This window comes from Camellia sinensis, chromosome 9 (genome assembly GCF_055761805.1).
Source record: "Camellia sinensis isolate YWXY chromosome 9, ASM5576180v1, whole genome shotgun sequence".
Taxonomy (NCBI): domain Eukaryota; kingdom Viridiplantae; phylum Streptophyta; class Magnoliopsida; order Ericales; family Theaceae; genus Camellia; species Camellia sinensis.
Genome location: NC_138969.1, coordinates 198,332,473 through 198,349,268, shown reverse-complemented (window position 1 = coordinate 198,349,268; position 16,796 = coordinate 198,332,473). Strand labels below are relative to the sequence as shown.

Here is a 16,796-nt window from a genome sequence, read left to right as displayed (position 1 = left end):
GTCCTCCACTATGTGCGTGTTTATGTTTTAATTGAAGGGCAATGTGGGTTTTAGGTACTGGTAAAATTACAAATATGGACATAAAGCGCACTATAGGGTTTTTATAGTTTTCCCTCGTTTTTGATCGAATCTTTCAACCTGTGTAAGGAAACATTGGTGATCAACATTTTCTACATTTGAACATTACCATGTTGTTGGATTGAAACCCTAAATGTGGTTTTTGGATTTCCAAAGGGAGATTGTATGAATTCCATGTTTGTGTTTTTGGGAGAAACCCTAATTGGATGAATATCTACACTACGCATATCTAATAGGAGCATTGTGGACTTTGCCGGACAAAGCTTAGCATCGTCTTCTTCGGTGATTCGATTAACATTGACGGACGTTAGTGTTCAATGTCCTGTACGCCGATTCAGCCCTTACTAGAGTTGCTAACGATGACAATGAAACTTGATAAAGGCGAATGACAACATTCATTTACCCGTATGTACACAACAAAAAAAAGAGTGACCTCCATACCTACAAACCAAAAAAAAATAGTAAAACCCCTAACTCCACGTTACCGAAAACCCCATACATTCGACTGAAAACACACACACACACATAGAGTACCCACAACAACAAATAAATCTGACAGAAACATCGAAACAAAACCCACCCAAAAATGAAATAGACCATTACACAGTCCACCTCCCACCCATTCACCACACACACTTAACTTATGAAAAAGAAAATCAAACCACTGTAGGCACCGGAAACCCACAGCACCACGACAAACTTCCTAGAGTAGCAATATCAAATCTTACAACCAATAAAACCACATCAGCAATTGAACCAATTCTATCGTAAATCACTGAATCAAATCTATATAAAAACAGAAACGTAAAAATATGTTACCCTGAACGAATGAAAACAACATCAGCAACCAGAATCTACTCAATCCCACAAAAGGGGTAAATATGTAAACTCTAACAATATCAAATCAAATAAAATGATTCCGTCCTAACTAAGGGCTATTTTGGGAAGATGGTAACCAAAAAACTCAGTTTTTTGTGAGAGAGGGAAGTGGGTTATAATCTGGGAAGTGGATTATAACCCACTTGACCAAACGATTCATAAGAAAAAATATAGGACCAAATGGAATAACATTCCTTGATTTGGGATTTATCAGTAATTTTTCCTTTAAAATAAGTATTAATTTTGATATTAAAAATATTAATTCAATTAGAGAAAAAATTCATTTAAAATTAAAGAATGATTTTAATTATTTATTTTGATAATTTTAGCCATATTATTGGGTAAAATACACTTTGCCCCCCTGCACTTTGCATCAAATCCCACTTTAACCCCTATACATGAAATTCTGACAGTCAACCCTCTACACTTCTGATCAAATCTCACATTGGTCCTTATACATGAAATCATGACAATCAACTCCCTATACTGTTGCTCAAATCCCACTTTGGTCTCTACACAAGTGTCAATGTCCCTCTTCTATAACATCATTTTTAAATCTTTAATAAAATTCAGCCATGTGATAAAAATGTGACTACGAAATGAGGGTAATAGAGGAAAATCATCTATGTTTTCCACCAATACACGTTGTCTTACATGATAAGCATTTAAAGTTATATAATACAATATATATATATATATATATATTCGTATGCTAAAAATTGGCACGAATATGCAAGAAAATAGAATTTTGAAATAAAAAAAAAATACGACAAAGAAATCAAAGCGAAAGTAAGATGAATAGACAAAATATTGTGTTACCGTGAAAAATAGAGTTTTGTAATTACAATTTATGCAAAACCATCTTAATCGTTTATAATATGTGTTTTGTTTTAGCCTAATACAGTCATAATTTGATGTAAATTTTAGAACAAAGTGTGTATTGGTAAAAAATATAGATGATTTTTGTCACTACCCAAACCCGTCCCTATAAGTTTAGTAACATAACCGGCCAGTAATCTTGGGATTACCGAAGGCCTCTGAACAGATTAACAAAATAAGGGGCTAGTGAAAGCAATGATACAAACACATAATGTCCATAGAGCTGTGCAGACATATATGGGACAGAAAATTTAAAATGTAATTTACATAATTATGATGTCATTCTCACATCACCATATATACAGATGAACAAAAATGCATATTCGGATTTCAACAAAAGAAACACAAAAAGTCTTAAACATTGTTAACAAAAACTTGACCACTTCTCAAACGGGAACCTCCTCGAGAGGCACAACGGCTGGCTGACAAAACAGATCCCCAAGTAATCATCACTAAGCCTGGTCACGCGCCTAATCAGATATCAGAGTTCGGAGTCAGAAACAGAGAAAAAGGTTTTAATGAATAATGTCTATAGCAGATTCAAAAATCAAAGTTTAGAGTTAGAAACAGATTCATATTCATATTCATATTCATATTCAGAGTTCATAGATAATCCTACGTGGTACTGTAGACGTCCCCGAACGCCCCGGGAGGAACGAGCTCCCGTTTTGTTCATTTTGGGGTCACTACAGCTCAGGACTCTCAAGTTTGTCACGGTTCTAAGTCTGAACCAAAGAGTCCAAATCCGGAAAATCGTTTTGAGAAACAGATTTTTGAAAAGAAGTGCCAAACATGGACTGCTTTGCCAGATACAGAGTCGCCACCTAAATGTTTTTTTAATGGGAAATTTAGGAAACCCTGACTCGGTGCCAAAGGCCACGTGTCCGTCATCACCAAAGTTGCCTCGGCTCGGGAACTTGGGTACGATTGGGGAAGGTCACTTCGTGAGCACCCCCGCTCGCCCGATCAAAGATCGGCCTCTACTAACCATGATATCTATTTTTGAAAACATTATGTGTTCTTATTCCGGTTATTAGCCTAGATTACTATGTGATGCGCACAGCATACAAGTATAGACTGGGTCGCCTGAATTGGAACAAAACATTTCATGTTTGTTTTTGTTTGAAAATGGTTTGATGGTGCTACTCGCAAGTAGGCTAAGTCGTGGATTTGCCACCCTCGGGTGGGCTCAGAAAATATGATTTTGCCACTATCTAGTGGGCTTAAAACAAACAGTTTGATGATTTATTCCAAACCAAGTAACCCAACCTTCACCCACAGGCATTCAGGCAGTTATATCACATAAGCAAATAGCCTCATGGTAAGCATGCTATCATGGCATTCACTCACACGCATGCAAGGATACTAAAACATAAAGCTTACCGAGTATTCCAAGCCAAAAACAGAGACTACATTAGAAATCATGCATGATCCTAAATATACAGAAATGCCTAATGCAACACATGCAAAAATGCAAACTATAGCAGGCTCGGCTATTCTAAACATGGCATATGAAATGCTACAACTAACATGTATTCAATTTGGAATTGAAAGTACAATGCAGTTAGTATGATGCGCCGAGCCCGGTGCATGCAAAACAGATGAATGAATGCAAACATGCTATCATACTGTATGCTAATTGAAATATGTCCTAATCTACCCATCAAAAGCGGATAAATAAAAGGGAGAAAGACGTGGGGTTGGAAGACATACAACACACACACTCACACTTATTACAGTTGTGCCCTCGCACAGAGGGTCCAAATAAATATACAGTCCCAAATAAAAGAATATTACAGTCCAAATAATATACAAATTCCTAATTAATTAACAAATTAACTAAGAAAGCTGTAAAACTGGCGTGCAAGCCAGGGACTGCCTTGCTTCTGATGAATGATGCATGTCTGGGCTGCCTTGCGCGAAAATCCATGACGATGCCCCAATTAGCCTCTGTTTACACCTGTTCTTGAAATGCGTGCCAAACTCTGAAATGTTGCTGATTCTTCATTTGCTGCAACAGAGAGCAGGAAAAGGGCATAGCAATGTATTTTCACAGATATATGCATGCCTCGATCCTCGTGCCACCAATCACGCATATCGATGCATGATGGCCGAGGAGTCGAATTGTGCAACTCAATGTGGAATGAATGCACGTATAAACACAACAAAACCTAACTCCATCATGGATAATCCGGAGTGTCGGTGACTGGGGAATTGAGACACATTCCGTCACTCGGAGTACGAAACGTACCTCGTTTCCCGTGCCTGGGCTAACTCCTATCCCGAACACTATGCAATATGCGTGACATGCATGAATGCAACTAAGATACAGCCTAGTATGCACAATGCTATGAAAATGAGATGTCTCGAAATGCGTACACACGGGCACGCAAATCGAGAAAATGCATGAATGCGATCTAAAATACAACCTAGCATGCACTATGCTGTAAAAAGGAGATGCCTCGAAATGCATGCACACGGGCACGCAAACAGAGGAAATGCATGAATGCGATCTAAGATACAACCTAGTATGCACTATGCTGTGAAAAGGAGATGCCTCGAAATGTGTGCACACGGGCACGCAAATCGAGAAAATACATGAATGCGATCTAAGATACAACCTAGCATGCACTATGCTGTGAAAATGAGATGTCTCGAAATGCGTGCACACGGGCACGCAAACTGAGAAAATGACATACGCAATGCAAATGATATGGAAATATGATATGGGCTTACACTAACATGAGAGAGCCTCAGCCACGCTCACATAAGAGGTCGAAGAATGAAAATGAAGTGCCTCAAAATGCGTGCACACGGGCACGCAAACCGAGGAAATGGCATACGCAATGCAATATGGCTAAAATGGCATATAGAATGCAACATGGACTTATACTAACATGAGAGAGCCTCAGCCACACTCACATAGGATGCCGATGGATGAAAATGAAGTGCCTCGAAATGCGTGCACATGGGCACGCAAACTGAGGCAATGGCATACGCAATGCAATATGGCTAAAATGGCATGGAAAATGCAACATGGACTTATACTAACATGAGAGAGCCTCAGCTACACTCACATAAGAAGCCGGTGGATGAAAATGAAGTGCCTCGAAATGCGTGCACACGGGCACGCAAACCGAGGCAATGGCATACACAATGCAATAGGGCTAAAATGGCATATAGAATGCAACATGGACTTATACTAACATGAGAGAGCCTCAGCCACACTCACATAAGAAGCCGGTGGATGAAAAAGAAGTGTCTTGAAATGCGTGCACACGGGCACGCAAATCGAGGCAATGGCATACGCAATGCAATAGGGCTAAAATGGCATATAGAATGCAACATGGACTTATACTAACATGAGAGAGCCTCAGCCACACTCACATAGGATGCCGATGGATGAAAATGAAGTGCCTCGAAATGCGTGCACACGGGCACGCAAACCGTGGCAATGGCATACGCAATGCAATATGGCTAAAATGGCATGGAAAATGCAACATGGACTTATACTAACATGAGAGAGCCTCAGCCACACTCACATAAGAAGCCGGTGGATGAAAATGAAGTGCCTCGAAATGCGTGCACACGGGCACGCAAACCGAGGCAATGGCATACGTAATGCAATAGGGCTAAAATGGCATATAGAATGCAACATGGACTTATACTAACATGAGAGAGCCTCAGCCACACTCACATAAGAAGCCGGTGGATGAAAAAGAAGTGCCTCGAAATGCGTGCACACGGGCACGCAAACCGATGCAATGGCATACGCAATGCAATAGGGCTAAAATGGCATATAGAATGCAACATGGACTTATACTAACATGAGAGAGCCTCAGCCACACTCACATAGGATGTCGATGGATGAAAATGAAGTGCCTCGAAATGCGTGCACGCGGGCACGCAAACCGAGGCAATGGCATATGCAATGCAATAGCATGGAAAATGGTATGCAAACATGCTAATGGAATTTCAGCACCGAAATGTGGGGGAAAACAGCCCCGAAACGAGGCGAAAGCACACCCGATGCATGGAATCTCTCCCGAAATGCAAAATTAGGTACGTGAAATGGCTTACAGCTATACAAAGCATGCATAATTGGTACATGGAATGAAAAGACAGAAGCAAGGAAGCCTTAAAATAAGCATTTTTACAGTTCAAAGCATGGCCAAACAGCTAACCGAAACAGGGCAAAACTAACATGCAAAAATGGCCCTAAATGTAAGGTTATGAAGCAACTCACAGCTGCTGACCTCAAACAGGTTAGGGCCCTTCAACAACATTTAAGAGGGGCCAAAAATAAGCCACTTTAAAGAACTGTAAAAACCTCAAAAACAAACATAGATATGGATAAGCTCTTATGCAAGAAATGGGCCAAAAGATGGCCAAAGCACAAAGTATGCTAAATATCCATCAAACAGCCAAAGGCCCTTAATGAAACATGAAGAATGGGCCAAAATAAGACTATTTTCAGTTCTGTAAAATGACCAAAAATGGAAGCATAATGGGCTTCCAAGGCATGCAAGAAAAAGGGACCAAAGAGGGATATAACATGAAGTGGCATATGGAGGTCCCAAACACTGATGAGCCCTTCTTCAATGTTGAAGAGGGGCTCAAAATAAGACTATTTTTAGTTCTGTAAAACGCCCAAAAATGGAAGCATAATGGGATGCCAAAGCATGCAAGAAAATAGCATTCAAGGAAGATATTGAAGCAAGTGCAAGATGGGGGGCTCAAACAGGGTTGAGCCCTTAATGAAACAAGAAAATGAGCTCAAAAAAATGACCTTTTCAGTTTTGGTCAGAGCTCAAATCCGTAAGCACATATGGCTAAGAAAAGATACCAAAATAAGCTCAAAAAAGGAAAAATACTACTTACCCTTAAAGGCTTGACTTTGGTTGCCTCTTGGCTTGAGTTTGTGGCTCCTTTAGCCTCTGAGAAGCCCTCTTTGCTGCTGGGAATGGAGTGGTGGTGGTGGTGCTTGGTGGTGATGAAGGAATGGGGTAGAACTTAGGAGTTTTTGAGAAGATGAGAGAGATAGAGGGAGATTTGGATGCCTCTCCTTGAAGCAATTTTTTCTAACTCCCTATACCAATGCTTGCAGCTGGTTATAAGGACCAAAAGGAGGGGGAGCATGGAAGGAAAGGGTGGGGGAAAAGGACCAAGGCTTTCCCCCACAAAATATCCCCCGGATACAGATGTTTCTGGGGAACAACAGCTATACAGCTGTCAAGTGCCACTTGAGAGGATCATGGCCGGCCACCTTTTGGAGTTACAGGTGGCCGGCCGGCCACCTCCCCTAGCCGGCCGGCTAGGGGTCAAAAAGGTCAACTTGCTTTAGTGGCCGGCCACCACAAAAAGGTGGCCTTCCAGGTCTCCTCATCACAACCCTGTGGTTCGAATTTGGAAACTCTAAAACAGGAGAGAGAACAAGCCATTTTTAGGAGGGGTTCAAAAGGTTCAATTGGAGTTTCTGGCCGGCCATAAACTTTTAGGGTCCTCCCATGTGTGTACATCACAAATATGTGGTTTGGGGTTGAAGAAAATGGTTCCAAGGTGTTCAACATTGGCTCGGAAGTGAGAAAAACGGGTGTCGGAGGGCGAAAATGGAATATAACTGGTTGCCAAGATAATTGCTGGCCTCCCACCCTCCAGTGACCTTCCTGGTGATGAAACAGAGGCACCTGCCAAAAATGAACGAAAACCGATGCAAAACGAATGCTCGGGGGCCAAAACACGCAGTTCGGGGTCCCGAAAAAGGGTTGCCAAGCACCGAAAGTGGCGTTCGGCCACGAAGTGGGTTTCTCAGACCCCAGTGTCCCTCAAAAGGGAGAAAAAAGGAAGTATGCCAAAAATCAGAACAAACGGAGATGGTTAGGCGGTCCCGAACCGAGGCACACGGCCAACGGTCCTGAAAAACCGGAAATCGGGCTCCAAAATGGGCAAAATGGCCTACGACCATAAAACGTAGCCCACGGCCACTGAGAGATGGTCTACGGGACCTCTCCCTCCCCTCAGGAAAAGAAACAGAGAAAACCGAGTCTGGTTCGCAAACCGAGGCAAGACACAGAAGAGGGTTCGGAAGTCCAGAGGCAAGGCTCGCAGCCAAGACTCTAAAACTTCTGAACGAGCACGATATGCCACATCACCAAGTGCTCAATCGGTGACGTCTGAGTCTTAAGGTCGGTCAAAAATAGGGTGTCTACAGGTACATCCATTAGCGCTAACAGAACAGTTGAGCCATTTATATAGGACGGAAACAGTTGACTCATGTGCACAAAAACGTTCATAAGGATCCATAACAGTTGATCTATGATCACATGGGACATACAGTTGACTCATGATTACATGAGGCGTTCAATTGACTCATGATCACATGAGACGTATACAGAGCAGATAATAGATATCACATGATGCTAAGGATGCCACAAATATATTTCAGAAAGTTAGACAATCATTCATTTAACCATAAAATAGCATTTCAGAAAACAGATCATATCATATCAGTTAGAAGATACTTAAAGTTGAACATAACTTTACAGAGTTATTACTCACAAATAGCTCCAGTAGCAGAACAGTCAGAACAGACGGATCAGACTGTCTATGGCACGTGACCTACACAAACACATAATGGATACACATTGAAACATACTTTCGGAAAACACTTAGCTTACTTCTTTTCTATCTTGGTGTGTTTCTAATCCTTATCCTCATTGTTATGTCTCAATTAAGGCTTAAAAATACCTAAGATGCAATGAGGATGCCAAACTGTAATTTGAAACACTTAGACAAATTTGCTGAAAACAAGGTCTTCGCTCAAGCGAAACTTCGATTGCTTGAGCAGCCTGCAAAACTCTGCAAAAATATTGATTGCTAGATTTATATGCTCGAGCTCAACTTCCTTGGCTTGAGCCAAAGTTCAAAAATAAGGGTTGTCGCTCGAGCGCAGCTTGTTTCGCTCGAGCCAACCCCCAAACTCTGCAAAATTTCTGGGAGCTTGCATTCTTCACTCAAGCATAAATTCCACCGTTCAAGCGAAGCCTACGAATTCTGAAATTTCTAGATTGCACTCTCAACTTCAAAACTTGATTTCAAAACACCAAAACATATCCTTTTAGGCCAAAACTTGAGAAAACATTTTCAAACTCATAGGACTTCATGAATTAAAAGCCATTTTGCCAAAATCAAGCCCAAAAGTATGCTAATTGTGCAAAACCAAACTTGAAATGTATATGTATATAATATGCATGTAATGATGTAAATTCAAAGCTTCTAAAACATGAATAATTGAAGGAATACAAGTGAAACCAAGTTGGATTCTTCAAGGTATGTAAGTAAAGCTTCATGCATGTGTAAATGTTCGGAAATTGAACAAAAACTTCATGAATTATGCATGCATGCATGAACTAATTCCAAATTCCTTAATCGAAGCTTAATTATCATGTTTAACCACTTTAATCTCTTGAATTCTTACACTAATGTCTTGAATACAAAATTTAAGGACCTGATTCTTATCTAGAGTTCTTAATTCTTTGAATTCTAGGAATTTCTTACACAATTCTTCCAATTTCCCTCAATTTTCCAACAATGTTTTCTCCCTAAGCTTTGATCTCAAAGTTCTCTCTCTCTCTCTCTCTCTCTCTCTCTCTCTACATTTTTGTTGAGAAGATGATGACAATGAAGTGTATTTAAGGCTTCTAGAGTCAATTGGCCTATATAGGCTCAATTAGTGGAGTTTAATTAACTTGAGTTAAGGGTAATCAATTGAGATTATTTTATTCTAATTATTTGATTCCGAATCAAATTCTGATTAAACCTACCATAAAATTCTAAATAATACATAAATGAAGTCAATTTCGTGTTTGAACGCCGATAAAGCTTTCAATTCGCATAATGAAACAGAAACGCAAATAGATATTTCTACGACCGACATATATAACCATAATTAACACATAGCACATACGAGTAACTCAAAATTTCATCTCAATTACTTATTAAGCATCCTTAATTCTGGATTATAGGTTAATCACAAGTTAGGGTTGTTATAATGTTTCTCTCTTATTTCCATGTCGTAGTCACATTCTTGTCATATGACTAGATTCTATTAAGGATCTAAACAATTGAGTAACAGAAAATGAACATTGACACTTGTGTAGAGACTAAATTGAGATTTGACCAAAAGTACAGGGGTTGACTATCACAATTTCATATGTAGGGATCAAAGTGAGATTTGACTAGAAATGTAAGGGATTGATTGTCATGATTTCATGTATAAAGGCTAAAGTGGGATTTGTGCAAAGTGTAGGGGTGCAAAGTCTAATTTATCCCATATTATTCTGTAAAAGTGTTACTTATATATATATATATATATATATAAAATTTTATTTTAGTTATTTATATATATTTTAATAATCTTAACCTTATTGCCCTATATAACTGAAATAAATATATATAATGATTTTATACGATATTAAATTATAAAATAATGAAATAAATACTTATTTTGACATTAATAATAATAGTTGAATTTGAAAAAAAAATTAATAACATAAAATTAAAAATGATTCTAATTTTTTATTTATTTGGAAATAAAAATATGTCGAAATGGAAATTATATCAAATTTATTTTAAAAATTAAATATAAGTACGTTGTGGTTGGATTAAGAAAAAAAATTAATTAATTAATTAATGAAGAATTTATTCATATATCTCATATGGGGGAATGTTGATACATTTAGTCCTAATAGTTTTCTTATGAAGCAATTAGTCCTTTTTGTTTTAAAAAGTTGCATTTATTTGATTTAGTGCCATTTGAGTTTAACTAAATGCTCTTTTGTGATTCATTTTTTAATTTTCTGATTCGCTTTTGGGATAAGAATGGAAATGTGAGGTATGAAAGATTCTTTTTGGGGGGATTGGTGGCTGAAGTATTGGTTGTCGAGCATAGAAATTTACATTTATGTTAGTGTGATTTTCTAGTGTTACATTGGAGTATTACATTAAAGTGCTACATTTGGAAAAATGCACTAAGGAGTTTGTGTGTGTTACATTGATTGGAGTGTTACATTTGAAAAAAATACACTATGGAGTTTTTTTTAAATGTTACATTGTTATGTTTGAGAAAAATACACTAAGAAGCTTTTTAATATGCTACATTGGAGTGTTGCGTTTGAGAAAAACACACTAAGGAGTTTTTTTAAAATGTTATCTTGATTGAAGTGTTACATTTGGAAAAAGTATATTAAGGAGTTTTTTTAGAATGTTATGTTGTTACGTTTGAGAAAAGTACACGAATAAGTTTTTTTATAATATTACGTTAGAGTGTTACATTAGAGTGTTATGTTTGGGAAAAAATCACTGACGATGTGTTTAGTTGGGGGATTTGGAAAGGAAAAAGGAAAAAATGTGTGAAACTAGGTAAAATGTAGGTATATTTTATTCGTGTTTCACCTACCTTTTCTATTTCCCTTTCCAAATCCCTTCTCAAATCTCTCAACCAAACACAACATAAGGAGTTTCAAATAAATACAACTTTTTAAAACGAAAAAGACTAATTAGTTCATAAAAAAATTCATACAACTTTAATATTACTCTATATGGGACTTATAATAAATTTTCCTATAATTTATCCTAATTTCTATAAGTCCCACAAACGATATTGAAATTTTTTTGCATGATCAGATAAAGATTCTAAACATCTACATACGTGCATGGCAGTTGGTAGAATTTCCAAGTTCAAGAGCACTCGGATCCAACAAGGCGAACTCAAGTAGCTCCGAATTGCGCTCAAACACATCCATTTCTTCCTCACTCAGGCTAACCCAAGCTTCAATTCCACCACCCGACCTGGTATCCATCAAAAAAATGAGATTCATTACCAGTGGATCCTCTGCACCTCCTAGGCTTACCCAAACGGGTCTTCCCCATCCGAAATCAGCTTCATACATGCCCCCATTGCACATACTTGTACATGAAAAGTAATCAACTCCTTCATTTGAGTACACTTCACCCAACTCTTTGAGGCATTTTGTAACCTTGTGAAACTCTGTTAAAATTAATTCAGAGTTTAGTAAATAAACTACAAATCATGTATCAAAGTAACTCACAAAACTCATGAAATACGAGTATTTTTTAAACAAAATCGTATTCTTATGGTATTCATATTAGATATTCATATATACTTGTTCGTATATATCGATATTTCTTACGTATTTGATATTTTATTTTAATTTTGAAAAGAAAAATACTATATATAATTTTATTTCTTATCGAGGTGAGTCAACCACTATGTCACTCAGCTTGTCACCCAAGGCCCATAAAGAAAATTTGAAAAATATACTTATTGCCAATGGCCTCATTGCATCAAAAGACCGATATAAGTAAGCCTCATTTTAATGTTTAAATTATTTCTTTAGCCCAAGATCTCAAAAATCGTTGAGCAGTTACTTTTCTTATCTTATTTTATCACTCCAAGATATAAGTGAGTGGGCATTAGCATTTATGAATGTAGGCTACATTACTTTGTATCTAAAAGTAAGAAAATAATATAAGAAATAATATTATATATAGCATTGTTCTTTTGAAAAGTATAACATTCGAAGTCACGTATCCAAATTATTATAAAATTAAAATTGTAATAATATTTGCATATTATTAAAATATTAGAATAAATTGATAAATAGTTTTTCAAGATTTTTCAATTTTTTACCCCCCCAAAAAATAAATATATATATAGATATATAGAGAGAGAGAGAGAGATTAAAATGACTATCAAATTAACTTATTCACTAGAAAAACAAAAATTAAAATAACCTAGCTTTCAAAGTATTCTAATCATACCCATATCCCGTGTTTTGATTTTTTTCATATTGTCATATATCTAAATATCATATACATATTTTGTATTTATATGGGACAATTACAATGCAGGTGTGTTACATAAAAATAATTACACATCAATGATAAATTTTATAATTTTAATTATTAATATTTATAATATTTATTGATTTTTAGTAATCTGATGTTTTTTCCCCTATTTGTATCCATGCTTCATATCCTAATGGTAAGTTCGAAGTAAATAAATTTCCGATGAAACAACTTATTATTTCCATCAAACCCTTCATTACCTTGTAGCTCTTGCACGAAATCACCGTTGATCTTTTTCACAGCATTCCTCAAACGCCCCACCAAACAACACAACTCCTCCTCTGCGGCATCCACATCGGGCGTGCATTGCGCAACCGCACTCCAAATGAGATTTCCCACAGAAAATTCTGACAGAGGTAACGAACTTTTTCTTCTCAAATTCACAGCAAGTGAGAAAACAGAATGCCTTTGCAACCCATGCCTTACCTTTGAAGCAGCCATAGCAGACTTCCAAATAAGTCCCAACAAAGCCTCAATTCGAGATGGGTTTTTCACAAATGACGAGCTAGTTGCTTTGGCCTTGATCCTAGCTAAAGCCGAGGCATCGAATACAAACCTTTTTGTGATGTATTTGATTTGATTGAACATTTTGGGCCATAGAATCAATGTTGAATTTTTGGGTAATGAGCAGTTTTGAGGGAAGAGTGAAGAGGCAATGAAACTGGGATGTGCTAGTGAAGATCCTTGGGCAGTTCTTGCCCAAGCTTTCATGAATGTGGTGCACGTGTGGCCATCAATGATCTTGTGTGAACTGCAGATGCTCAGGGCAATTCCACCACATTCAAAGAAATTAACTTGAATCATTACCTGTCAATTTTTTTTTTAAAAAAAAGTAAAATTATTATTTTGTTCTTTTAATTTCTTCAAAGATAAAAAATAAATAAAAATTGCCACTTCCTCTAGACGAGGTAAATAAACTGAGTTTTATCTTATTGCTCTCTATTAATACTCCTTTTTTTTTTTTTTTTTGGATCACACGGTAAGATTGTAATTGGTTGATAGAGTTAGATAATTGCACCAATTCCATTGATTTGAACTTTGATTGATGGAGTTAAATAACTAATGTAGGCCTATACTAATCCATTGACTCGAGCTAGTCACCTCACTTCCCAAGTACTTAAGTACCCTCACCATCACTTAGGCTTGCGTCCCATTAAGAACTTCATTAAAAATGGGTAAAATCAATTTTTAGATAATAATGACATGATTTTCAGATTCTAACAAATTATTATTTTAAATTCTAATTTAAATTATGTTTATATGATAATATTGAGTAAATTACAAATACATTTATTGAAATTTGTTTAAAATACAGATTGCTCTTTGTGATTTGAAAAATTACAAATATTCTCTTATTAGAATTTTTTATTTAACAGAATTAATTAAAAAAATAAAATTTATAATTGCTCCCCTATATAATAATAAAATTACCTAAATTATTAATTGAAATATATTTTAACATAATTAAAAACTGTTAATTGACTTGATGATTTGTTAATAAAATGAGCAATTTGTTATAAAATTAGAAACCTTAGGGGATGGAATGTAATTTTCAAAACCATAGAGGACGATTCGTATTTTAATTAAATTTCAAAGGATGTATTTGTAATTTACCCGATAATATTTATACTTAGTATTTTGTCACTTTTTTGTCACTAGAATGGTAAGATGTTAATAAGTTAATAAATTTAAATTACTATAATAGGCCAACACCATTATTTTGACTTGAACTTAAAACCTTATTTCACTAGCACTTAAGTGTCCCTCGTGACTACTTGGATCCAATTAACAAATTTACAAGAGAAGTAAAAATAATTTTAAGCAGCAATGCTAAGTATCATGAAAAATCTTTCATGAAAATAATCATGAAAGCTTTGTGACCCTTAGATTACACTTAAAATAAAACACCACATACTAATTAAGGTAATCCAAAGATTATAACTCTTTCATGATTATTTTCATAAAAAGATTTTCATGATCTCTAACTTTTCTCAATTTTAAAATAATAACAATGCGACTTCCAAACTCTAATAAGCTACTGGTTATTATTTTGCAATGTCAGCATTACCACATTCATTCTTGCAGTTGCGAGAGTTGGATCTTGAGGAAGAAGCCGATGCGTCGACCGTGTATCTGGTTGATTGAGAATTTCCAACAAATAACGGTTCACTCGAGCTTCAACATAATAGACTCCATCATCATTACAGTCGACGTAAAGATCATCTTTGATCTTTCCAGCAAATGGGTAAAAGCTGGTTAGGGTCTGTGCTAGTGACTGCTTCAGAGTATGTGATCTTTCAGAGATGAGATCAGTGAGGCAAGTTGTGGTTTGGGGGTTGAGATAGAAGAAAACCAGGGGAACATAAGCACAAGGAAAGAGCTGATCTAAAAGGGAAATCTTGTAGGTTTTTAAGTGAGCAAGGGTTGGAGAAGATGGTTTTATTCTCTCTGTGGAAATGACTTCAACCTCCATTACATCTGCAAACAATAAATCAGTTAGCTCAATAGTGAGTGTGGATGATACAAAATTGGAAGTATGTATATTGGGAATGTTTAAATTATAAATCTTAATGAAACACGTTTTAGTTAGAAATGGAAGGAGGATAATTGATCACATGTTTTTGTGTGAAAATTCTGTTCAAATTTTTTATCTGTATACCATTTGTTGGGTTTCTTTTTTGTGTGTGGGTTGATTTGTGTGTGAAAGTGTATTCTGGCTATCTTGGGCGGGATTCCGGATCCCATCAAGATAAGATCGGATCATCATTTGACCCAAATGATGCATGTTGTACATGGCACACTAATATTATACTAGTAATGATTTACAAACAAAATTTTATTATAATTTTATATGTTCTATCCTGATTCAAAGGCATTCATGAAAAATTAGGCTTATAATTTTATGGGTTGTCCAATTAACCTCCATATAACATATGCATTCAAAATCAAGGGTCATCATTTTACCAAAATGAGTGCCCACCTATGACTCGTCAGAGAAAACTAGCCAAACGTGCTAGTATCAAATTTGCAGGTTTAATTGAACAAACTTGGCCTGATACTGACACTTCATTAAAATAGCAAACAACACAAAAGGAAAGGCACCATCACAAAAAAGAACATAAAGAAAAATAAAAATTAATTAAAGAAGTAAACTAAACATACACAAAACCAAAATTCTTGGATTTTCAGATGAAGGGGAGATATAGAAGAAATACATACATGTGTTGAAATTAATCGAGTGTTGCTAGACTACATGAATATAGTACACCATCATGACTGGAGATGGACAGAAATCGCTGTTTGGTGAGATCTATAATTTAGACTGATAATATTTGGTAATTAGTCATTAATATAAATTTTACATGATTATTCCAAAATTAGAACTACATTCAATTGTTTCGATATCAATAATCACAAAAGATTACACAACAAATATAGAAATAATTGCAAGAAAAAAAAAATCTTACAGAAATTTTAGAGAAGGCATGAATTGTTTTGGTTGTGCTATTATGATTTTTCTCCAAGGGATGGGAGATTTAAAAAAGAGAGAAGAAAAAACCATGAAACTGGATAATATAATGTATGGATGACTCATTAATAAGTCTTCCACCAAGGTTACCCACCCAAAAAAAGTCTTCCACCAAGGCAAAGTGGACCTATAATTAGGATAATATATGCCAATAATTCCACATAAAAAATCATTACTTACCAAACAATGATAGACTTTTATTAATCAAAGAAAAGATAAGATAAGACTTCTTCTAAGGAATCAGGCTACTCCCACCGATAGACTTTTATTAATCAAAGAAAAGATAAGATATATAAGACTTTTACTAAGGAATCAGGCTGTTCCCATTGACTTCATGGTGAAGTAGTTGGCCTGTGAAGTTAGAGAAAACGTTTGCCACTCAAATTTTCATGTATTTTTTAATTTGATTTTTAGATTTTGATTAATATTAATTTTATATTTAAACTTTCAAAATTTTAATCAATTTAGCCCTTGTTGTCATATTCTGTTTACAATTAGACGA

At 36.1% G+C, this 16,796-nt stretch overlaps 1 protein-coding gene across 3 annotated transcripts; it reads right to left on the bottom strand.

Annotated features, from left to right (window-relative positions):
* Positions 1–11,371: 11,371 nt before the first annotated feature.
* On the bottom strand, positions 11,372–16,465 carry LOC114273872 (limonoid 7-O-acetyltransferse). Of its 3 annotated transcripts, XM_028215695.2 has the most exons (5): positions 15,985–16,268; positions 15,746–15,829; positions 14,834–15,243; positions 12,966–13,572; positions 11,372–11,884 (listed from the first exon to the last, which is right to left on the bottom strand). In XM_028215695.2, the coding sequence occupies exons 3-5, from the start codon at positions 15,236–15,238 to the stop codon at positions 11,538–11,540; spliced, it is 1,359 nt and encodes a 452-aa protein (XP_028071496.2). In that variant the 5' UTR covers positions 15,239–15,243; positions 15,746–15,829; positions 15,985–16,268; the 3' UTR covers positions 11,372–11,537. The 3 variants fall into 3 exon arrangements, with proteins under 3 accessions (XP_028071496.2, XP_028071494.2, XP_082744525.1); XM_028215693.2 differs by lacking the exon at positions 15,746–15,829 and having other exon boundaries at positions 16,233–16,465; XM_082888399.1 differs by lacking the exon at positions 15,746–15,829 and having other exon boundaries at positions 15,985–16,409.
* Positions 16,466–16,796: the final 331 nt, after the last annotated feature.